Source organism: Octodon degus, unplaced genomic scaffold (assembly GCF_000260255.1).
Source record: "Octodon degus isolate 3935 unplaced genomic scaffold, OctDeg1.0 scaffold00096, whole genome shotgun sequence".
NCBI classification, from domain to species: domain Eukaryota; kingdom Metazoa; phylum Chordata; class Mammalia; order Rodentia; family Octodontidae; genus Octodon; species Octodon degus.
Genome location: NW_004524672.1, coordinates 9,423,255 through 9,446,746, shown reverse-complemented (window position 1 = coordinate 9,446,746; position 23,492 = coordinate 9,423,255). Strand labels below are relative to the sequence as shown.

The window sequence follows — 23,492 nt, the reverse complement described above, 5'->3', positions numbered from 1 at the left end:
CATGTGGTGCCGGGGGATCGAACCGAGGTCCCTGTGCTTTGCCAAGCTTGTTTCAAGTAGGTGCTTTAGACCACTGAGCCATCTCTCCAGCCCCGTTTTTTTTTTTTTTTTAAATCTGTGAAGTCTTTATAGCAGTTTTATTTCCTGGCTTCTATCAGTAACTATGCACTTGTTTTTTCTTTTTTACCCTCTTTTCTTTTTTTCTTGTTTTTGTGGTTCTAGGGATCAAGGCCAGAACCTCATGCATGTTATGCAAGCCCTCTACTGCTGAGCTACAACCCCAGCCCACACTTGTCTTTTCTGTCAGACTAGGAAATCCTTTGAGGTTGGGACTAGCCATGAACCATGTTTATATCTATTATTAGATATAAACAGTCCTGCAGGCAGTGTTAGGATTTGTTAATTTGTTCAAGAAGAATCAGATATAGTTTTAGGGGTTAGCGATGACAGGGTATGTGATTACCTGACTATAAATAGCAGGACGGAGATCTTTGTGGTAATAGAACAGTTTTGTGTCTTAATTTTGGTGATGTTTGCAGGATCTACACAAAGAGCATAGAACTGTATACTACACATACTGTACCAATATCGGTTTCCCAGATTTGATGCTGTGTCATAGTTAGGTAAAGCATAAACGTTGGGAGAAACTGGCAAAGGGTATAGAGAACCTCTGTTCTATTTCTGCCATATCCTTTGACCTTATACTTAATTTTTTGAAAAAGTTAAGAGTAATCTGCATACCTAGCTTTTCATTGGACCTTTTTAAGTGTAGTGAAGTGTGTCAGGGTGACCAAAAATAAACCTAGAGAATGACAGTCTTGTTAGAAGATTAAATTAAAAAAAAAATTGATACAGGGTCTTGCTACGCAGTTCAGACTCATAGCGATCCTCCTGTCTCAACCTCCCCAGTGCTGGGATTACAGGTGTGTGCTCGAGGCTGGCATGGCATGCCCTGGGTTCTGGGGGCTGTCATGGAATATGGTACTGGAGCTTGATCTCAGGACCTTGTGCTTGCCATGCAGGTGCTTCGACTGCCGAGCAATGTCCCTGGCCCTCGTTAGAGCATTTTGCATATAGCAGTAATAATACTTAGTGCTATAATGAAGTTATTTTTCTGTGACATATATTTTTATACTATTTGAGGTCTATAAATACATGTTACTTTTGCAGTCAGAAAAGAAAGTAAAGGTAAAGCATCTATTGATTTATGTAAAAATGAGTGATTATAGTGTTGGAGCTCAGCAGTGTTACTGAGAAGGGCTATAGTAGGGGGTGAGAGCAGTTGGTTTCTGTCAGGCTAGCAGAAGGGAATGTGTCAGAAAAGAGCTATGAGCCATGCTGATGGTATCTCTAGCACTGTGACTAGATTGGGCTCATTTGAGCAAAAGGTAGAAGAATTTAGAAACATTTTGGAGTCACTTAATGAAACAGGCTTACATATCAGTCTGAAGAGTCTAGACTTTGTTTAGAAGGTGGGAGAGCCACTTCTGAACTGGGAAGGAGACAGAAAGTTTGATCCTGCAGTAGAGGTCTACATTATGGCTTGGAATGGGTATATTTTGGTCAGCACTCCTAAGAACAAAGAGAAGGATCTCTTCATTATGCCCTCTATCTTGTCTTTCCCTCTTCTTGCAGGGGATGTGGTCCTGTCTGGCTGTAGCACGCTGAGCCTACTGACTCCCACGCTGCAGCAATTGAATCGAGTATTTGAGCTGTACCTGGGGCCATGGGGCCCTGGCCAGACGGGCTTTGTGGCTCTGCCCTCCCACCCTGCCGACTCTCCCATCATCCTCCAGCTTCAGTTCCTCTTTGACATACTGCAGAAAACACTTTCACTCAAGGTTGTGGCATGGGGATAGGGCAGGATGTACACAGAGGTTAGGGAGTGATGGAGGCTGGTGGTAGGGTAGGGATGCAAGAAGCGTGCAGGGCTGAGCTCCAGATGATGTCAGAGGTGTGGTGGGTATATTGAGGAAGAGATGCTGAGAAAGGGGAGACTACCATGTCTCGGTAATCTGTTTTTCTCGTAGTTGGTCCATATCCCTGGACCTGGCCTTCCAGGACCCATCAAGATTTTCCCCTTCAAGTCTCTTCGGCAGCTGGAGGTATCCAGGGGCACTGGGGGACGTTGGTGCATAAAACTCAGTGTAGGCAGTCATTTGGGGATGAGGACAGAGAAATTTCCTCTTTTGGTGAGGAGGGCAGGCCTGAATGTACCATTGCTCTGCAGTAATGCATTATCCAATCTCTTCTATTTAATGCTTTCCTGAAAGCTTCTCTAGCTGGGTTTTGTTGTCTTCTCTTCTCCATGATGGGACATAGGGATGAGGTCTTTTTGAGACAGGGTCTCACTATTCAGCTCAGGCTAACCTTGAGCTTACTTTGTAGCCCAGGCTGGTCTTGAACTCATAACAATCTTCTGCCTTCATCTCCCAAGGGCTGGGATTACAGGCATGTGCTGCCGTGCCTGTCTCTCAGTGATGGGCCTTTTTCCTCTGTGAGGTTCTATCATCCTGCCTTCCTTCCCTTGCCCCAGCTCCGAGGTGTCCCCCTCCACTGCCTGCATGGCCTCCAGGGGATCTACTCTCAGCTGGAGACCCTAATTTGCAGCAGGAGCATTCAGACACTAGAGGTAAGCAGGGATGAGTGGTGGACCCCCATGCTTTGTCCCCAGAGCCACGGAAGATGAAGTGTTAATGTTCTCATTTGCACACTCCTGTGACCCCACATAGTACCCTGTATCTTTCTGTATATGTGCAGTCACGCTGCTGTAATGTATTGAATATTCCAGTATCTGCCTCCTCACTCATCCCATGGTGCATTTCCTGGGGATAAGGACCTGGGCTTTTGTTAAGTCTGCATCTCTGAAGGGAGCTTGATATATAAAATATGAATGACTGGTGGATGCTGGGGAGGAGGGTGAGAGTGGAATAATAAAGTACCTGTCCCCCACCTAGGAGCTCCTCTCAGCCTGTGGCGGTGATCTCTGCTCTGCCCTCCCCTGGCTGGCTTTGCTTTCTGCAGACTTCAGTTACAATGCCCTGACTGCCTTGGACAGCTCTCTGGTGAGTGCTTCAGAGGGAAGGGAAGGGAAGGGAAGGGGCTTGAGGGAGGAGAGTGCCATGTATGAAGTCCATCCTGTGCCTCTTCCTGTCCACCTCAGCGTCTCTTGTCAGCTCTGCGCTTCCTAAACCTGAGCCACAACCGAGTGCAGGACTGCAAGGGCTTTCTGATGGTAAGTGTGAGCAGCCTGGCACCCAAGTGCCTGGGCTGAGGATTGCTCTGCTCCCACCCTCTCCCCTGGACCCATTTGTATTATGCCTGGCTCTTGTGTTCTGGGTGGAGCCATGTGCCAGGAGGTGGTGTTTGGGAGCTGGGGCTAGAGCAGGGTGAGGCAGAGTTCCAGTTTCAATGTTTAGTGTCTGTGTGACTTGAGACGAGTTGGTTACATTGCTTTCTTCACTTGTAAAGTAGAAGTCCTGGGAGACTGCCTGCTTTGTCCAGTTAAATGGCTGCGAAGTGTACTGAGTATTACTTAGCCTAGTGCTTAGCTTAGAAAATTTTTGCTTTTGTGGTAATCAGATGATAGCAGATGTTTCTCCCATGTCTTTCCCCTTTCAAAGGAACAGTTAGGGTCTACTAAAGTGGTAAAGACAGGTTTTAATCATTAGTAAACTATTGTAGTTGGAAGGAGAGTCCAATGTGAACTGAGCCCCACATTGTGCAGAGGTGACTGGGCATTTTAAATGGAGGACAAAGGATTAGGAAAATGTAACGGGGGAGCTTGAGCAGCCTCACAGAAACAGAAACTTACAAAAGCAAGCCATCTGGATTGTGAACTAACTGGCCCATGGCTAAGTCAGTCTGTCCTCTTCTGCAGAGACTAGGAGGTGAGCCCTGTCTTCAGGCGTTGGCTGGAGCAAAGAGGAAATTTCCCTTGGTAGCCTCGTTCTCCCCGAAATGAACCTAAGGGGGTTGGAGTTGCCAACCTAGGGAGACAACCTAGAGCTGTCAGAACTGTGCTAGTGTTTGTTCCCAGGCAGTGGGTGGATAAAGTCATTTATGCTGAGAGTCTGCAGTGTTTATAGGCTGAGGTGGAGGCCGAGTGGAGAAGGGGACTCGGAGGACCCTGACTCGAGTTGGGTCAGGGTGAGAATCTGTGTGCTTCCTGTCCCACTACAGGATTTGTCTGAGCTGTGTCATCTGGACATCTCTTACAACTACCTGCACTTGGTGCCGAGGCTGGGACCTTCAGGAGCTGCCTTGAGGACCTTGATATTGCGAAGCAACGAGCTCCAGAGCCTGCAAGGTGGGCAGCAAGTGTGGTGGAGCAGACATAGAAGGAGTGAGGGCAGTGAGACATGTGGGCTGGCCCAGGGACAGTGTGCCTCTGAGTCTTGATGGGAGGGCTGAGGTGCTCCGATGTGCGCCCTTTTGCTGCACGCGTTCCGCCACACCAGCTCACACCTGGGCACTCACCCCCATGCCCTTGCTTCCTTTCTCACCCCTGCTCCAGGCCTGGAGCAGTTGAGGAACCTGCAACACCTGGATTTGGCGTACAATCTGCTCGAAGGACACAGGGAGCTGTCACCACTGTGCTTGCTGGCCGAACTCCGCAAGGTGACATGGGTGCTTTAACATTGGGGAGCCCCCTTTGTGTCTGGCCCTCCCATGTCATAGGTCAGTGCCTTCTTCACACAGAGGGCCCAAGCCCACCTCATTTGCCTCTTCCCATCTCTCAGCTCTACCTGGAGGGGAACCCTTTGTGGTTCCACCCTGCACATCGTGTAGCCACCACCCTGTACTTGTCACCCCAGGCCAAGGATGCTGCTCGTGGAGTGAGTGATTGTCTTATGTCCACCCTGATCCCCCTTTCCTGCCCAGTTCTTCCCTATGTTAATACGGGAATTTGTTGGGGCCGGCTCCACCATAGCACTGTCCATTCCTCCTTTGTCTTGGTGCAGTTCCTTCTTGACGGGGAAGTCTTGTCACTGAAGGATTTTCAGGTCTGTGCTGTGGGGGTGGAATAATGGAACAGCAAGGATTGATGGGAAAAGATGGGGAGGGAGAACCCTGGCTGGAGTGGGGGCTGGGAAAGAGCCTCCTGGGTGGTGGAAAGTAGGGTCCACTTCTTGGCTAGCTTGGGCAGCATAGAGGTGCTGCCCAGGCTCCAGCCTCCTTCTTCTTCCTGTTGTCACATGACAGACCTCCACATCCTTGGGGCTTGGTCCTTTGGCCCCACCTCAGCCCTGGACCATGGGGAGTACCACTGAAACCTCAGGTGGCCCTGAGCTGAGTGACAGCCTCTCTTCAGGGGGTGTTGCAGCCCAGGCCCCTCTTCGTAAGGTTAAGGTAAGGTCATCCCTGGCTGCCTCATGCCTGGAGTTAAGTCCAGTTGCAGGGCCCTGGATCAGGATAGGAGGACTTTATTCTTGTTAGTAGTTGGGGAAATTTTTGTAGGTTAGGTAGGTGGTTATGGGTGGAGGCTCTGGTGTTTGTAGAATCTGTGTCTCTGCACAACCCAGAGTCGAGTCCGTGTGAGGCGAGCAAGCATTTCTGAGCCCAGTGATACAGATCCGGAGCCCCGAACCCTGGACCCCTCCCCAGCTGGTGAGTCAGTCCTCCTGCATGCCCCTCTGCTGGCCCCCTTTAACTATCTTGATGTTACTGTGGAGGTCTGGCAAGAGAAATTTGATTTTCTGGTGGTGTAGAACATTGCAGAAGGTCTGATAGTCTGTCTCCTGTCCTTGTAGTTTAGGGACAGGAGAGGGAACTGTTCTCAAGCAGCATTTTCCGGAACTTTTCAAGGAACATTTACTTTGTGAGGTGTTGAAAGGTCATATAATAAAAATAAATTTGTGGCCAGATAACTTTGGAAAGTGCTAAAATAAACAAAATTAAATAGCTTTCTTGGGGCTGGGGAGATGGCTCAGTGGAATAAACACTTCCCTGACAAGTGCAAGGGTCTGAGTTCAGTCCCTGGTTCTGCAAAAAAAAAAAGAAAGAAAGAAAGAAAAAAATAGCTTTTTTTCCCCTGCAGGCCATCTTAGAGCCTAGATGTGCTATGATTTCTGAATTTCTGAAAGTAGTGTATGTTGTGTGCTTCTGGAGTACATGTGGCCACAGCATTCCATGCTTGGGGACAAGATACTGGCGGGATGCCCGTAATACCCCTCAACCTCCACTGCATGTATACAAGCACCACAGGATGAGGCTGGGCTATCTGGGGCGGGGCTGAGCTAGAGCTAGTTCTGCATCCTTCCTGTACCAGGCTTGTTTGTGCAACAACATCGGGAACTGGAGCTCCTGAACAGCTTCCGGGAGAGGTTTGGCTGTGACTGGCTGCAGTATAGGAACCACCTGGAGGCCTCTGGGAGCCCGCTTCTGACCACCTCCAGGACTCCTGCTCTTAGCACTTCTCCCGCTGATATCCTGGGCACTGAGACTCCATCAAGCCCTCAGGCCTCAGAGAAGGAAGCCGCAGGGCCTGAGGAGTCAGAAGAGAAAGTGGTAGAGCACAGCAGAGTAGAGCCGGAGTCCTGGGAGGAAGAGGAGAGGGAAGCGCAGGAAAAAGAAGAGGGAGCAAAAGAGGGACAAGAAGAAGAAGGGCAGGAACAGAAGGAAGTGGAAGGTGAGCTCTGTAGCCACTGAGGAAGCCGGGGTCAGGTGATGTTGGAATGTCTGGGAGATTTTTACCAGGCCAGGCTGGCTGGAGGTTCCCTCAGGGAGGACAGAGTCCGGGCACTTTTCACCCCTCCCTGCCCCTCCCTTGGTGTCTCCACAGCCGAGCTCTGTCGCCCCATGTTGGTGTGTCCCCTTCAGAGGCCTAAGGGGATTCGGGGTATGGAATGCTTTCTCCGGATCACTTCCGCCCATGTGGTTGAGGTGGAACTCCAAGCAGGTCGAACTCTGGAGCGGCTGGAGCTGCAGAGTCTGGTGACAGCTGAGCTAGAGCTGGAGAGCCCAACTCAGAGAGATCCAGTGCCCAAGGTGAGTGGCGGGATGGGAAGGCTGGTTCTGTACGAGGCACTGGGTGTCCTGGAGGCAGTGCTGACAGCCGAGGAGGGGCACTGGGTGGGGGCTGAGTATGCCTCCAGGTAGTTTGGAGAGGCTGGGCTGAGGGGTTCCTTGCTAAGGCTTGGATACTAGCAGCAGCATTTCAGTGGGGTCCAGTGTTGTTTCCCCTGTGCTCAGGGTCACCTTAACACCCCCTGTCCCCTGTCCCCCTGCTGTGAAGGGCTCAGATCACCTCCCTGGAGCCCCTGTCCTTGTGATGCGCTTTGCCTACATTTGCCCTGACCGGCAGTTGCGTCGCTACATTGTGCTGGAGCCTGATGCCCACGCAGCTGCCCAGGTGATGGGGCAGGGGACTGTGGGGGAGATGGCAAGAGCCAGGGTGGTGACTTCTGGCAGGGAGACTGGGCCTTCCAGGGCATCTGCCTGGAGTCCACCTGCTCATAGCTGCCTCCCGACCACGCTTTTTCAGGAGCTCCTCACTGTGCTGAACCCGTTCACCACCAAAGCTCAGCAGCAGCTTGGGAAGGCCAGCAACCCTCTGGGAGGCAGGTTCCAGTGCTTGCGCTGTGCCTGTGAGTTCAGGCCAGGAGAGCCAAGGTTGGAGTTGGACAGTGAGGAAGGCTGGAGGCCACTGTTTCAAAAGACAGGTACCAGCCTTGCCCTTGGCTGCCCGACTGCAGAGGAACCAGCTTTGAGCAGCCGCACAGATCGAGACCTTGAGGAGAGGGAGCCATGAGGCTGCTGGGAGCAGAGACAGAAATGCCTGCCCGCCTGCCTCACTGACACAGAAGGGAACCAAAGCTGTACCCTGGGTGTTTTTCTCTCAGAATCAAGAAATTCAGTCTCTCTGTAACTGCTTAAGCACGCTCATTACTGTTTCATAACTTGGAGGCTGATTAGGTGGTTTTTTTGGTTAATATTTCAGAACTGACAAAGCCTGATGAGTCCTTGCTGCAGTGTCAGGTTGTCATGCTGCCCTCTGAGCACGGTGGCTTTGAGTGAGATGTGTTGGTAACTGTAGTAGGCTGTCCTTCCTTGACTGACCTTGTAATCTTCCTGATAGCAAATAGTGCCTTGTGGCATCTTTTTATACATTCTGTTCTCTAAAACAACAGATTTCTCCATTATAATCGAAAGGCAAGGTCTTTGAGGAGATACTGAAGAGGAAAAAGAATGTTCTTGATAACAGCCATGTTAAGATGCATGACTTTCAACCACATATCTCTTCCTGGGGGCAGTTGCAGCAGGGCCTGAGGTTTTATTTAGAAAATAGAGCGCTGTTCTGCTCCTCACCCTTTGGCTACCCAGGAGGCTGCAACCCTGCAGGGCCGGGGAGGCGTATGCAGTGCTAGCAGCCCTCACCTGGCCTGGACCCCTGGCTCTGCTCCACAGGTCCTGTGGCTCCTGGGGTCCTCTCTGGGGTGGCGTTTCTAATGCACATTACCCTGGGCTTGATTCTCCTTTGATTTTTTTTGGTACCAGGGATTGAACTCAGGACCCGTGCTTACTGGGCAGGCGCTTATTCTACTGAGCTATCTCCCCGGCCCTTGATTTCTCCTTTGATTTGAGTCTCAATTGCCTCCTCTAACCAAGCCCAGCCCATGGTGTACTTTATGAAGTCTGGATGTAACAAGCAGACAGCAAGCATAGCTTCTGTGCAGTCCAGGGGTCCCTCGTGTGGAGGCTGCTGTCCCTCATCTATAAGGTCTTGGGCGGAGCATAGACATTTGATCTTTTCTTTTCCTGTTTACAGAATTGGATAGGGAGCCTTTTGGTCAGAACTGCTATTTCCCAAAATGACTAACACAAAGGGCAAGAGGACAGGAACCCAGTATATATTCTCTAGGCCTGTTAGAAAACATGGGGTTGTTCCTTTGGCCACATACATGCAAATCTATAAAAAGGGTGACATTGTAGACATCAAGGGAATGGGTATTGTGCAAAAAGGAATGCCTCACAAATGTTACCATGGCAAAACAGGAAGAGTCTACCCAGAGTGTGTTGGCCTTGTTGTAAACAAACAAGGTTAACATACTTGTCAAGAGGATTAATGTCCGAAATAAGCATATTAAACACTCAAAAAGTTGTGATAGCTTCCTGAAATGTGTCAAGGAAAATGTTCAGAAAAAGGAGGGACAGGAGATTTGGCTCATTGGCACAAATGCCTTCCTGGCAGGTGCAAGGTCCTGAGTTTGATCCCCGGAAAAAAAAGAAAAAAAAAGAAAAAAGCTGATTTAGAAAAAGAAGAAGCCAAGGAGAAAGATACCTGGGTTCAGCTGAAGCACCAGCCTACCCCTTCCAGAGAAGCTCACTTTGTGAGGCCCAACGGAAGGGAACCTGAGTTGTTGGAACCTGTTCCCTCTGAATTCATGGCATAAGCTGGGGATGTTGCTCTGCCATTCAGCACCCAATTGGCAGCTTATGTGTTCTAGGTCCCACATAAAATAAAATCATCCTGTGTTGTAAGGGTAGTTTTCTTAGTTGAACAGGTATGTGGTGCCTTCTTACCTCAGAAATATTTGCAGCAGATTTTCACTGTACCTGGTAATTGTGTCTAGTTTTTACTCTTCGGTGTTTTTCTTGCTGAAAGATATTGCTGCAGTACTGTGCAGGTATATACCCAACTATTCAAATATTTATAAAATATTTATATTAGTCTGAAGATCCTGTAAATAACCATGGGGAAACGATGTATCAAAGTAAATGGATGGGCCGGGGAGATAGCTTAGTGGAATAAGTGCTTGCCTGGCAAGCACAAGGGCCTGAGTTCAATCCCCAGTGCTGCAAAAAAAAAAGTAAATGGAAGTCATTTCAGTTAAACAAATGGAAGTCCATTTCAGTTAAATAAATTGTTTAAAGCACCAAAAAAAAAAAAAAGGTAGGGAGGTTATTGTTGGAAGGAGGGCCGGGGATGTTGGCTGAGTGGTAGAGCTCTCACCTTGTTGGAGAGGGTTGGTTTTTTTGTTTTTGTTTTTAGAACCCAGGGCCGCCTCACACGTGCTACACAAGCACTCTTATCACTGACAATGTCCTAGCCTTGTAACAATTTTATTTATTTAAAAATTTTTATTTATTTATTTATTTATGTGTGTGTGTGTGTGTGTGTGTGTGTGTGTGTGTGGCCAGCTCAGCCCACCAGGGGGCGGGGCTGGCTGGCATGTGGTGCTGGGGGATTGAACCATGGTCCCTGTGCTTTGCTAAGCTTGCTCCAAGTAGGTGCCTTAGACCACTGAGCCATCTCACCAGCCCCAACAATTTTATGTTATATCAGAGTCATGCTAAATTGCCTCGGCTGGGTCCGGATTTGGGATCCTCATGCCCTAGCCTCCTGAGTAGCTGGGATTACAGGCATTCAACTTCATGCCTCAGGGATAGGGAGTTGCTGTAGAGATGAAATACGATTCTGCTGCCTGGCAGCCATGTCAGTCAGCACCTTCTAGATGTTCAAGTGTCTGTGCGCTAATTGGTGAGCCTTGTCCTACCTTCTTTACCGGCTTCCACGTAGCCACCCTGCCAGCCTTGTAACAGACGCCATGTTTGTCCCATCTTACACATAGGAGCCAGGTGCAGAGGGTAGAGCTGTTAATTGATGGTGCCTGGAATTGGACCCAAATCTGGTACTGGAGTCCAAACCGTTTCCCAATTTGTTCATTTTCTTTCTCCAGACATTGCTGGTAGAGCACTGAGATAACTGATCAGCCCAAGGTTGGGGTTGGGGGGACTCAGAGCAGGGCCTGGTTGAGTTGGCCCAGTCTAAGAGGGCCTGGAGTTAGAAGGTGGGCTGCATTTTGGGGGAGCTGTGGGCTGAGGAATAGGGGTGAAGTGTGGTCAGTCAGTGCCTGGCTGGAGAGGGAGCTGGATGTGTAGGAAGCTGCACCTGCGGGCCTGGAGAGGGCTGAGAGAGGCAGTGAGTGTCACCAGCCTGGTGGGGATGGCTGCAAGGGGTCTCACAGGCCTTGTGCATCTCCTTTCCAGAGTCTCCTGCTGTGTGTCCCAGCTGTGGTAGTGACCATGTGGTTCTCTTGGCTCCATCTGGGGAAACTGCCCATGGAGAGCAGAACCAGGCAGAGCTGTCAGCAGCCCCTTCTCAGCCCTCCAGTCCTGTCTGTGACTCTCCTGGTCACAGAGACCACCCCAGCAGGGCTGACAATATCCTGGTCTCCCGTGGTCGCAGCAGTCAGAGCTTCAGTCCATGTGAGTACAGGAGAAACAAGCTGGGGGTGGCGTCTTAGGGGAGGGCTGTAGGTTCTTGGGAGCTGGCTGATGGCTTCATGGTTTCCCCAGCTGGTGAGCACCGTGGCTTCTGCTTTGTGGACCACCAACTCCGGCTCTTCCTGGACGTTGAGGTGTTTGCTGCTGCTCAGGAGGAGTTCCAGTGCTGCATCAAGGTCTGTGTCACTGGTGCTGCCCAGACCCTTAGCCACAGGGCCACTGTCTTCCAGAGTGAAGCAAGTGCCGGGGAACCTCCAGGTCTGCCTTCTGCCCTGGGCACAGCAGAGATTTGCTGGGTTCACTTCCAGATCCCTGAGTCTGAGTTTTCCACCCTCCCAGCGGAGATGATCCCTCCCACCTCACGGAGTGCATTCGCTCAGAGCCAGCGTGTGAGCTGCTGGGCGTAGCTGCTGGGCATAGCCCTGGTGCTCAAGGAATGAGGCTTCCTATCTGCCTGTTACTCTTCTCTCATTGCTGGAACAAATACCCGACACTCAAAATGAAAGAAGGAAAAGTTTACTTAGCTCACAGTGGAGGTATCAGTCCACACTCAGCTGGCTTCAAGGCAGAATGGCGCATGGCAGAGGACAGCCGTTCTTGGTGGCGGCAAAGAGCAGAATGTAGAGTGGCAGCAGTTCAGGCAGTTTTCTTGCCTCTCTCTCCTCCTCACATTGTGATGCAGAGTATCTGTCCCAGTGTACTCACACCCTTAATGCCAGCATTGGATCTAGGATCAATCAAGCTGCAGAAGCCGCCCCGTGATTGTATAAGGCTTGGCTTGGGGGGCAGCGAGACACAAACCATAAAGTGGTCCTTACAAACACAGTGTTACGGGACTATTGAGCATGTAGCTTGTGCTGGACATGCAGGGTTACAGAAGTCAGTCTTCAGCTTGAATCAGGTGGTGCAGCTGTAAGTGCTATGATGAGTGTCGTAGAAGGCACCAGCTAGCCACCATGGGGGAGAAAGTCTTCCTGAGCAGGGGTGATACCTAAGCCAAGCCTTGAAGGGTGAGCAAGGAGTAATAAGGGAAAGGACATGAGAGAGCGGCTTTGGGGGACAGTGCCCAATATCTAGGGTGAGGAGCAAGTGCCCCAGGGAAGACCGAGGCAGTCTGGGGCCTCTTCACGAGCATCCTGCCGTGTCTGCCAAGGAGTTGGGACTGATGGAGCCTCTGGAGGATTTGAAGCAGGGGAGTGATGATCAGTTGTGTGATTTGGAACCGTCGGTATGGTGTAGTGCAGCAGGAGGAGGGAGGCCAGCAGAGCCTGGTGGTCTGAGTGAATTTGGGATTCATGGCGTGTGGGAAGAGTGGAGGATGGGAGAGGCTGTTTGAGCTCAAGGTCACTTTGACACTGATTGGGGTGGGGAGGGCAGCTTGGCTTATGGTCTGGCATTTTCCTCTTTGGTTCTGGTTTCTCACCAGCTTCCTTTCCCCTTAGGTGCCGCTGGTGTTGTCAGGTCTCGTGGAGGAATTTCTGTGTCTAGTGGTTGTGTCTGATCACATGCTTTACCTGTTGAAGGTGACGGGGGACAGCTGGTGAGTGAGCCAGGCCTGTGGCTAGGGCAGTGTTGGGGTCGCCCTGTCAGTGTCTTTCTGCCCTCAGCCTTGGTCACTCTGCCCCCTCCTCCACAGCGGACCTCCAGCTAGCTGGCTCCAGCCAACCCTGGCCGTTCCCCTGCAGGATCTGAGTGGAATGGAGCTGGGCCTGGCAGGCCAGAGTCTGCGGCTGGAGTGGGCAGCTGGGGCGGGCAGCTGTGTGCTGCTGCCCCGAGATGCCAGGTGTTGCCAGCTCTTCCTCGAGGAGCTCATTGGTGAGAGGTGGGGGAGGGAGGGAGGCAGGGCCCTGAGGGCCAGATCCCTAGTTTGGTGCCTTGAAGTAGAAGTGGAGGTCATAGAACTTACCCTTAGAGAAGTTTCTGGAATCCATAATTATGGAGAACAGGCAGACAGGAGAGATAGAGAGAGGTTGGCATAGAGGAGAGAAGAGGCCTCTGAGGATTCCTGTCCCTGGCTTGCAATGGCCAGGTGTCTTGCAGGCTCTTCCCCCCACCCGGAGGAACTGTGTCAGTGCCACAGAGGAGGAGGTGACCCCACAGCACCGGCTCTGGTGAGTTCAGGGCCCTCTCCACAGAGCGCAGACGTGGTCCTGGGCCAGGCGGGACCTGAGCTGCCGCTCCTCCTTGTTCCTTCCACAAGCCCTGTCCACTCCCAACCCTCCCCCTCCCTGAAGCCCATCCTACCCCTAGCTGAAGCCCTTCGTGCGCCCCAGGCCTTTGCTGGGACAAGACACTTCCTCAGAGGCTCCCCGGTTCTTCTACCTTCGGGTGTTCCTGGTTGAAGGTGAGCCCTCCATGCTGCAGATGTTCTTGGTTTCTGTACCCTTCCTAGTCCTGGTCACAGGCCTTCCCACTTCCTCCAGTATTCTAACAGCAGCCTGGGAGTTGTATGTCTGTGCAGGGGAAGTCGGGTACTTGGACTCCCAGCTTTCCAGAGACCTTTGCTTTGGGGTCCAGGCTTCCCTGAAGTGGGCAGGTTGGCTGGTTCTGCTCCCCTCATCCTGTGAAGGGGCAGTGGCTCCCCCTTTGTCATGGCTGCCGCAGCTTTGGAGGCCAGGGATCCCCAGCCCTTTGGGGAAGGGGCACAGGCTGCTTTTTGACCTACTCCAGGGTGCAGTTCATGCCACTTGCTTTGAGCCACTGTGGTGCCGCCCCTAGGGATCCAGGCCCTCTGCAACTTTTCACGGTGGCCTTGTGCTGCATCTCTTCCTCCAGGACCCTCTGCCTGTCCTGTGTCCCTGTTGCTGACTCTGGCCACCTTGTACCTGTTAGACGAGGACCTGGCAGGATCCCACGCGGAGCTTCCCCTCCCAGCAGCATCTGGTGAAGCCTCTGAGAAGGCCTCTGGCGTGGGGCTGGGCCCCTCTGTGCTGGTCCGGGAGCAGCAGCCACTCAGCAGTCTGAGCTCTGTGCTGCTCTATCGCACAGCCCCTGAGGACCTGCGGCTGGTCTTCTATGACGAGGTGTGTGTCTGTGTCTGCATGTGCAAGTGGAAATGCCAGGCGAGGAGGTTGCCGTGGAAATGGGTCTAGGAAGGCCTGGAGTGGAGGCAGGATGGAGCTGCAGGATGGAGCTGAGGGATGGGCTGGCATGGTGGAAGGGACGCAGGACTTCTACAGGGTGCAGGGAGCTGGGCAGTTTGTGGGGTTGGCTGAACAGCAGGAGGTGAGAGAGGCAGCTGCCAGCAACAGAAACACCTGGCTTAGTCTGGGTATTTACCAGCCGGGAGGCCATGCTGCTGTGAGCTTTGGGATCGGCCCACTGTGTGTTGGCTTTGGACCTTCATACCTCCACACTAACAAGGTTCTGTTTAACAGATGAGGACACTGAGGCTTGGTCACAAGTGGCAGAGCCATGCATCGAGCCCATGTCATTCTTTGAAACTGACTCTAGAACTTACATTTTTTGCAGTAGGGGAGGTTAGAAACAAGTCTGAAGTGTGAGAGGCCTTTCGTGCCCACAGTCAGTGCAGTTGGATTGTTTGTTTGTTTATTTATTTATTTATTGGTGAAACCGGGGATTGAACTCAGGCCCTTGCGCTTGCCAGGGAAATGCTTATTCCACTGAGCCATCTCCCCTGCCCCTGGGATTATTTACAAGGCTCAAGGTTGGCATCTGTCGCTCTTTTTCCCTTGTGGCCCTGGGAATTGAACCCAGGGCTTTTGCATTAACTACATCTATAGCCTATTTTTTTTTTCCTTTTTATTTCGAGACTCTAAGTCACTAAGCCCAGGCTGGGTTTGAATTTATAATCTTCTTGGCAGTCCACATCTTTTATGGGGAGTGACAGGGCTTGGGGAGGGGAAGAGATGATGAGCCAGGAAGATGGTGGTCCTCCCCCAGAGGTCTCCTGTCCCCACCCATGGTGGCTTCCCATGTAGCTCACTTGCTGACTGTTCGGCCTGCCAGGTGTCCCGGCTGGAGAGCTTCTGGGCGCTCCGTGTTGTGTGTCAGGAGCAGCTGACAGCCCTGCTGGCCTGGATCCGAGAGCCTTGGGAAGAACTGTTCTCTATCGGACTCCGCACTGTGACCCAGGAGGCTGTGGACCTTGACCGATGACACCTCCACATCAGCCCAGCCTGACCTCAGGAGCTATGCCGCGGAGGTGCTCTCTTCTGGTCCCTGGCTCTGGCTGTGGACTTCTGCCTTTGGGTGCTGGTGAAGTTCTCAGTGACCGTGGCTTAGTGGATGGGTGAGGGAAATGGTTGGCCGCTGGGTGATCCGGTCTAAGGGGACAAGCTGTGTGGTCTGTGGGAAGGTTTCTCTTGAATTTTTTCTCAGGTATCAATAAAGTTATTTCCATTAAGTTGTTACAAGTGATACTCAGGTATGTTGCTTGTAAGGCCTGCTATCCCACTAGCTTTTTCCTGACTGGGCAGCGCCCATACAGCTTTGTTTATGCGCTGAGACCCCATCTCCAGCTCTACCCTGGCCATGGCTGGTAGGTCACATAGGACTCTTGACTCATGGGGACCCTGTCCTCCTGATTGGTGACCGGTTATGTTTCTGGGCATGGAATCCCTGCCAACCAAGTAACCAGGCTCAGGAACTCACTCTCTCATCTCAGTTGGGAAGTGAGGACCTCAGGTTACTGGAGAGGGTATCTTGTGAGGGGTGTGGAGCTGGGCATTTGGAGCTTCCCACACCTGCCACCTTCTGGAAGCACAGCCCATTGGCTTTCATGGGTTAACCCCTCCTTGTCTCTATGCCTGGCCTCGGGACTGGCTCACGAGTGCCCCTGTGCCCTGGTATGGCCCACCAAGCCTTAGCACTGGTCCTGCCCTGGTACAAATGGAAAAGGTCCATTTCCTCCTGGGGGCTTGCTGAGAGGACAGGCTGGAGCTCCTGGCCAGCCACGAGGAGAGAACATTCCTGAGAGAGGAGGGTGGAGATGCAGAGGGCAGGGCCAAGCCCTGGTGCTGGCCTTGGGCCCCTGGGTCCAGTTGTGCCCGCAGGTGATGCTCCTATAATTTTAGGTTGTGTGAGCTAATAGAAACCCTCCCTTCGTTTGGGAGTGGTGTGGATTTAAGCTTGAGGCAGCCTGGGTAAGAGTTGTTATTTGGCCTCAAGAATGGACACAGTAGGAACAGGGCCCCCTGTGTCTGTGTAGTGGCCCTGGTCCTTGCTTCCTCTTCTTGAATGAGACTGATGAATCCAGCTTACTTTTTGCTTTGGGCTGCTGTTGACTGGCTTGTGGCCTGACTGCTTGGTGGGACACAGGGCTTGGCGCTGTGTCATGGTTGGGCAGCCCTGGCCTGGCCAGGCATCATATCTTAAGTCTTTGGGGTCAGAATATTTAAAGATGAAGAGGGGACATGTTCAAAACTATAATTTTTAAATTTATTTGAAGAATACTGAATATGTATGAGGAAGTTTACGTTGTACCTTAGCATATACAGCAAAAAGTGAGTTGCTCTCGCTGCTGACCACCTAAGTCTCTTCTGGACCTAGGGTGTCATTGTTACCCACTTTTTGTGCTTCTGTCAAATTTCAGGAGCCAGGTATGGTAGCACAAGCCTGAAATACCAGCACTTTGGGAGGCTGAGGCAGGAGGATCACCATGAGTTCGAGGCCAGTCTGGGCTGCAGAGTAAGTTCAAGGCCAGCCGGCTACACAGACACTGTCTCAAAGAAAGAAATATTGCATACACTCCTATGTAACATTTCTTCCAGAAAAGCATTGGTTAAGGCATTGCATGAAGACTAAGCTCTAAGATTAGTTCTTCCCCAGGCAAAGCCCTGGTCTGGTCTGGCGGGAGTGGGGGTGGGCGGGAATTCCTAAGAGTCTAGCAAAGGGCCAGTTAGCAGCTGGGTGCGGCTCCCTCAGGAACAGGCCTGCTGAGAGGTCTGGGCAGAGGCTTGGAAGAGAAATTCACCTACTTGTTTTGCTTAGAGCTGCCCTGAATTTTTAATTGAAGCAAATTAAACTTCCCAAAATTAGTAGTTCAGTTCCTCAATGATGTCCAGGGCCCGATCCTGTGAATGATTTTGCAGTTTCTGAATGGGATCCGGTGCTGGTCCTAGGCAACCTTCCCAGCCTCTGACCCAGCACTGCTCCACACCACCTCCCATTTGGTCCCTTTGGAAGTACTTCTCCAGAGGCTGGGAGTTGTGGTCCAGATGGGGCACATCAATCTCTAGTCATTTAGCGTAGTGTGTACAGTGTGTGTGTGTGTGTGTGTGTGTGAGTGTGTGTGTGTGGTGGGGAATCAAAGGAGAAGCAGCTTCTACGCCTTTGTACTTCAAGACTTGCTGAACATTCTTGTTTAACAATGTGAGAGTCCTCTGCAATCTTTGTGCAACGATCCTTTTTTCCTTTTTCATTTTTGGTGCTAAGGACCGAGGACTGGTTCCAGGGCTTTCAGCTTACTAGGCAAGCCGAGCTCAATCCCCAGGCCCCATTTTGCTTTCTTTTTTTTTTTTTTTCCAAAGTTTTATTGATAAACAGATAGCAATGAGACAGTTTCAAATCAAATCGGAAGTACAGTTTCAACAAATAATACACTGCATATATTCTTCTTAGTGGTTAATTGCTGTACAAGATGCGGACTTGTGATCCTATTTACAAACACCATTAGAACAAATCATTCTATTCATTAAGAGAATGCAACTATATATCTATCCCAACCTCTTTGAATACACAGATACAAAATGGACATTCATCGGTATACCCCATTTTTTCTAAGTTCTGTTATTGAATATTACAGGTGTGTAAACTCAGCAAAATATTCTAAAAGAGTCCAGTAGCCCATAATAGCATTGGGTCTTTTGTTTAACTGGCAATGTCAGAAATTATTGACCTGAGTCCCCTACAGCTCAACTTAACAGCATGGCTTTATTTCTTATATTTCATCTTCATACTTTTCTACTGGATGGTTAAGACCAAGGTAAAGCAGAACCTATGCAACAAGAGTTGTAGCTTTTTGGTCTGAGAAGGTCAGTGAAATGCCCTCAGGATTTGTCCTGAGATCCTGTACCTTAGATTGTAGAACCTTTATCAGTGCAGCCATGTGGATGAGTCACAGCCATTGCTTGGCCAATGTGCTCTCTGTGAAAGCCTGAGAGAGTGTCTTCTCCCAGTGTGACTCTCCTTAGGCCCACTCTATGTCATCGATCACTTTCCTCTTTGGCCCCATAATCTTCTTGATCAGAAAATTTGGGACACTACTGAGGTACATGACGTTACAGTACAAGTTCTCATATGTCCTGAGTCTTAATTGACCTTAGAAGGTTAGGGCCAAAATGTTGGCTTTCCTTGTATCCCTCCTTTTTCTCTAATTTTGGTCTGCAAACTTAGGTTGTTAACCATCCAGAAGAAAAGCTTATTGTTATTATCAAACGATTTGGGCTATCAATCTTAACCTCACTATCTCACTGCATTTCAAACATCTTAGGCATAATAAGGGAACAGGTATTTTTCATCAAGTATTGATATGTTGAACTTTAAGTCCCTACAGAATATGATAAAAAAAACATTTAAAAAACAGATATTTTAAAAAATAGGATAAAGAATTCTATGCTTCTCATGTTTGCACATAAGTCCAAAAATCTCACCATATACAACCTTGAAGCAGGACAGTCCCACAATATTCCTTTTCCTGTCTCTTGCTTTCCTTCACCACCGTCTTCTTCTTGAACATCCATCTACCCGAGAGACATCTTAGCAGTAACTGGCATGTCATGACAAGCCGCCCATATTCAGAATACCACAATGACAGGCACTCCCATCATGAAACAACTGTTACAAATTACCATCTGCAGTGCAGTAGCTTAGTTCCCAGGTATCAGTATATATAGTTAGTCAGGGTGAGAATCTTTCCAATTAACTCCTAGATTAAAGAATCTTCTGAATATTCTCAGGATCATTGCCTTGCTCATCTTTTACATATAACTGCATGGCTTAACATTGCCATGTTTCCTAGCTCATCTCCTTTCCCTCTCTTGATTAGTTAGTCCTTGAGATCCTGCCTCCCATTTTTCTCTGATGACTCAGAAGACAGAACTTTGTGGCCAGCAGTAAAGCCATTAGCCCTCCAGGTAGCATTTGACCCTGTAGCTTCTTTTCCTTTTCTCCCTTTCCTTTCTTTTCTATCTTGAGGAAGGATCTTGCTAACTTGCCTATGCTGGACTTTAACTCTGCAGTCTTCCTGCCACAGCCTCCTGGAGTACATCCTTTTTGTGTTGGGCTGCTGTTCACCTGGCCAGAGGGACACTCCTCCTCCCTGGTCCCTGCCACCCTGCACAGAGCTCATGGCTGGCCTCACACAGCCTGGACTCTCTCCAGAGATCGAGCTGCCCTTTCAGCCTGGCTTCTTTTCTCCAGCAAATACTTATCGATCTCCTGGCGAGGCCTCTGCCCGGCCCTGGCTGCTGTGAAGGATGTGCAGCAGAGGCCTCAGAGCTCCTGGAAAGCCAGGGAGAGAGGAGTCTCACCCTGAAACGGCATCACCACCTGAGTGACGTGAAGATGCTTGGAAAGAGAGTGGGAGGATGCAATGTGTTAATTATTGAAACTGTCCTACCAATTTGATTTGAAGCTGTCTCATTGCTATTTGTTTATCAATAAAATTATGGGAAAAAAGAATGATAAAAAAAAAGAGTGGGAGGGATGAAATGCATGCTCATGGTTGCTTGTGTTTGTATGTATGCATGTGTTTGTATGGATAAGCCCTAGGGGAATGAGTAAGTGGGCAGTGGATGAGGGGGGCTGAGAGCAAGTCATTTAAACTCTCTGTTATAGATTTAAAATATGTGGGTTTAAATTTTCCTGGGGCCTTGTGAACAACTGAGTGATATAAATGTGGATTCTGAAGACTGATGGTGGTGAGCAGACTGGTATGAAGGATCTCCCACTTTCCCCTTAAGAGGAATTCTGTTTTTGTTTGAGTCACATGGAGTTAGGGTGACATCCTTCCTCTCCTCTGTCAACATGCTGGGGTAGCTTTCCGAAGCTGGTTCTGTGCATTACAATTCCCTGTCTCTTGGGTGCATGCAGTAATTTGTGTGGTGTGACTCAAGGGTCAGCAGATGTAGCTGCAGTATAGGAAAAAGCTGAGAGGACTCAGATAGGAAAGACTCAGGATTATGCCTCGGTTTTGTGGCTCGCTATTTAGCCACAGGCTTCACAAAACTATTGAGTGTGGTGGAAGTAATGTAAGGGCCATAAAGTGCTGAAGAAATGTTAGTTAAAAGCCTGGCAGTTGCATGCTGCCTGCAAATGTAATTGGAAGAGCGAGCGCGTGCATCTTATTGCCCAGAGGTTTAGGAGTGGAGATGTCCCCAGGGCCTCAGAGGGCGCTTGGACATTTCTGAGGACAGGGTGTGTGGGTCATTGGGTTGTTTCTTCTGGATTCATTTTTGGACTAGATGACCTCTCTGTCCTCCACAAAAACATTCTTCAGTTTATTAGTTGCTATAATTACTTTCGCACTTGTTTTCCAGTGCTTGTGCAGTTGCTTCCTAAGCGCTCCCAATGAGCCAGGCTCTATCAAGAGGATAGGAGCAGGGATGCAAAGAACTATACCAGCTCCTGCTCTCAGGGAGTGTGCAGTCCAGGGGGGCGGTGAGGGAAGGGGGCCCAAGCGCTGGGGGTGAGGGATGGAAAGATTACAGTAGGAGAATATCCTAGTAATCACCGCTTTGGAGCATCTACTTACTTATGCTGGCCTCTGTGCTCTTTGTTTCCTTGACGTTACTCCCTCAATCTGCCCCCCCCCACCCACCAAAGGAAAAGCTGGTCTCTGTCTTGCAGGTGAGAAAGCTGAACCTTCTGTGAATGGGGTGACCTCACCCAGGGGATGCTAGAGCTCCGACGTGGGCCCTACAAAACCTGGGCTCTTTCTCTTAAACTATACTCCTCCTTAGGCCTTCTAGAATGTTCACCTTGACTTAACTACCAATGCTTTTATATATGTGGCACCTGGTGGCCTCAACTTCTTTTATTTTGTGAGACAGGGTTTATCTATACAGTTCAGGCTGGCTTGAACTTACTTTGTAGCTGGCCTTGAACTTATGGCGATCCTTTTGCCTCAGCCTCCTGAGTGCTTGGCCCCAACTTCTAGGGAGTATAGACGTTTCCCTGCTGTCATCCTAGCAGGGAAAAACGGTGCCCTGCCCATCCTGGTATCAATGAAGAGCCTTTCTGCCCTGCCACAAGGCCTTTCCTAGGCTCGTCCTTCCATCAGGCATGTTCTGCCCTCCCTGGCTTCCCCAGGCCACCCTTCCTTGCATGTCTGAGTCTTTCATAGTCTTTAGGTTTTTGCTTGATTGTGACCTCCTTACTGAGCACATACCTGCACATGTATCCCTGTCACCTGGGTCTCCTGTACTGTTTTGTACTCGGGGCACTTACCACAGTTTGTAATTGTGAATCCTGTGTTTGCCTGTTTGCTGTGTGAAAGCTGCTCAAGAGCAAGGCCTGCAGCCAGCCCCGCTCCCTGGTGGGCTGAGCTGGCCACACACACACACACACACACACACACACACACACACACACACACAAAACAGCAAGGCCTGTACACATTTTCCTCACCAAATGCACACAAAACACTTGGTGTGGTATACGGAGGAAGTGTGTGCACCTCCGCGTACGTCACTGGGTGTGTATGAACTATTACAACATTTGCAAAGCTGCTGTATTTTGGGCCCTCTTCCCATGGCATGGTAGGACTCCCTCACCCTTCTCCCTGCTCTTCATCTTGAGGAGCTGCCTCTGCTTGGCTGACCCCATAGGGGCAGGGGTCTGCTCCTTCACGCCTCCCCAGCTTCTGGCCGACTGCTGTCACTAACCTACTTCCTTGCTAACCTACTTCCTTTTCTTCCTTGTTCTTCCTCAAAATCTCCCATGACTCCATAAGGCTTTGACTCTGAAAAGGGCAGAAAAGCGGGTGGGCTGTTCTAATTTCTGTCCTGCTTAGTACCCTCAAAGGACAGTAAGATTCAAAGAAGGCTGTTTGCTCAGGTAGGGATGGAGGAGGAGTGTGAAAGATGCATGACAGAGTCCTACATCCAAATGCCATTCTAGCCACAAATACAGCAGGAAGATGTCCAGGAACGTAGATTCAGAGGGGTGAGAGAAACTTCAGGGTCGGTAGTGTTGGCTGGAGATTCAGCTTGTGTCAAGGCTGAGCCCAGGTTTACTGAGGGTCATGTGGATTATGTTGGGATAAACCACTGAAGAGTAACAGCCATAGTAACTAATCAATGTGACATTTACTGCCCACCCGTCCTGTGCCGAGCATTGAACTCGAATTTTAGATACAGCATCCATTAATTCCAGAGGCTAGGCTGTTTCTCAATGCCTGTAAAAATGTCTTGCCATGAGGCTAGTGGACAGCAAAGCAAGCTGGTTACTCTGCTGGGGCTCGCTGGTTACTCTGCTGGGGCTCGGGGGCAGATGTTTTTGGCAGCAACCTTCATGACCACTTGGGGCTCTTCTTCCAAAAGTCTTTACCTGCTATGCTGGGGTTACCAAAGACTGGTCCACTGGGCCTGGGACTAGCTCAGTGGCATAGCACTTGCCTAGAATAGGTGAGGTCCTGGGTTGCATCCCTAGTAATGAAAAGTAAATAAAAATTATAGAAATTAAAAAAAAATTCATTGGCTGAGCAGTGCCAGAATCTTACTGGTGAGGATAAAAGCCATTCTGGATCTTCCTGTCTTCTTTGAGTTTGCTCCCCTTCTCCAATTCTGGGGGTTGAGCTCAGGGAGCACTAAGCTACAGCCCCAGACCTTTTGTTTTGCAATGGGGTCTCTGAAAGCTGGATTTGAGCTGCCATTCTCCTGATTCAGCCTCCTGAGTAGCTGTGGTTACAGGTATGTTCCACCATGTGCAGCTCAGAGTAGGTGTCTTTAATTTGGCTTTAAGGACTTTTGGGGACTCACACCTCTTAGATTTGTCATGACGGTCAAAGGAGCTGCCATTTACCCCTAGTGCCTGTCACTGTACTGAGGGCTTTGCTCCTCCCACTCCCCTCAGCCTCTCAGCACCCCACTGTTACTTTGCTGGTAGAGCCTCTGAGTCTTGGAGAGTAACTCTATGGCTGGCTCAAGGTCACACAGTTAACAAGTGGCTGAGCTGGGCTGTGATCCTAGGCTTCAGGCCTCACCTCAAGCTTAACTTCCTTGCTTTATTACAGCCTCTAGAAGCAAAACTACACTCTCCAAAAACAAACAAACAAACAAACAAACAAACAAACAAACAAA

At 50.0% G+C, this 23,492-nt stretch overlaps 1 protein-coding gene across 1 annotated transcript in view; it reads left to right on the top strand.

Moving 5' to 3' along the window:
• The window catches only part of Stk11ip (serine/threonine kinase 11 interacting protein), a 17,380-nt gene extending 1,794 nt beyond the window's left edge, over positions 1-15,586 (top strand). The window contains exons 3-25 of the mRNA XM_004638171.2: positions 1,636-1,841; positions 2,031-2,105; positions 2,537-2,632; positions 2,958-3,065; positions 3,164-3,235; positions 4,183-4,309; positions 4,517-4,620; positions 4,743-4,838; positions 4,965-5,006; positions 5,206-5,352; positions 5,526-5,610; positions 6,272-6,631; positions 6,785-6,990; positions 7,238-7,354; positions 7,487-7,664; positions 10,993-11,211; positions 11,302-11,405; positions 12,672-12,769; positions 12,866-13,044; positions 13,259-13,340; positions 13,503-13,573; positions 14,005-14,252; positions 15,199-15,586. Coding sequence (XP_004638228.1) covers positions 1,636-1,841; positions 2,031-2,105; positions 2,537-2,632; positions 2,958-3,065; positions 3,164-3,235; positions 4,183-4,309; positions 4,517-4,620; positions 4,743-4,838; positions 4,965-5,006; positions 5,206-5,352; positions 5,526-5,610; positions 6,272-6,631; positions 6,785-6,990; positions 7,238-7,354; positions 7,487-7,664; positions 10,993-11,211; positions 11,302-11,405; positions 12,672-12,769; positions 12,866-13,044; positions 13,259-13,340; positions 13,503-13,573; positions 14,005-14,252; positions 15,199-15,348 — 3,170 coding nt within the window. The 3' untranslated portion in view covers positions 15,349-15,586. The remainder of the gene's footprint in view (positions 1-1,635; positions 1,842-2,030; positions 2,106-2,536; positions 2,633-2,957; positions 3,066-3,163; positions 3,236-4,182; positions 4,310-4,516; positions 4,621-4,742; positions 4,839-4,964; positions 5,007-5,205; positions 5,353-5,525; positions 5,611-6,271; positions 6,632-6,784; positions 6,991-7,237; positions 7,355-7,486; positions 7,665-10,992; positions 11,212-11,301; positions 11,406-12,671; positions 12,770-12,865; positions 13,045-13,258; positions 13,341-13,502; positions 13,574-14,004; positions 14,253-15,198) is intronic.
• The last annotated feature ends 7,906 nt before the right edge of the window (positions 15,587-23,492 follow it).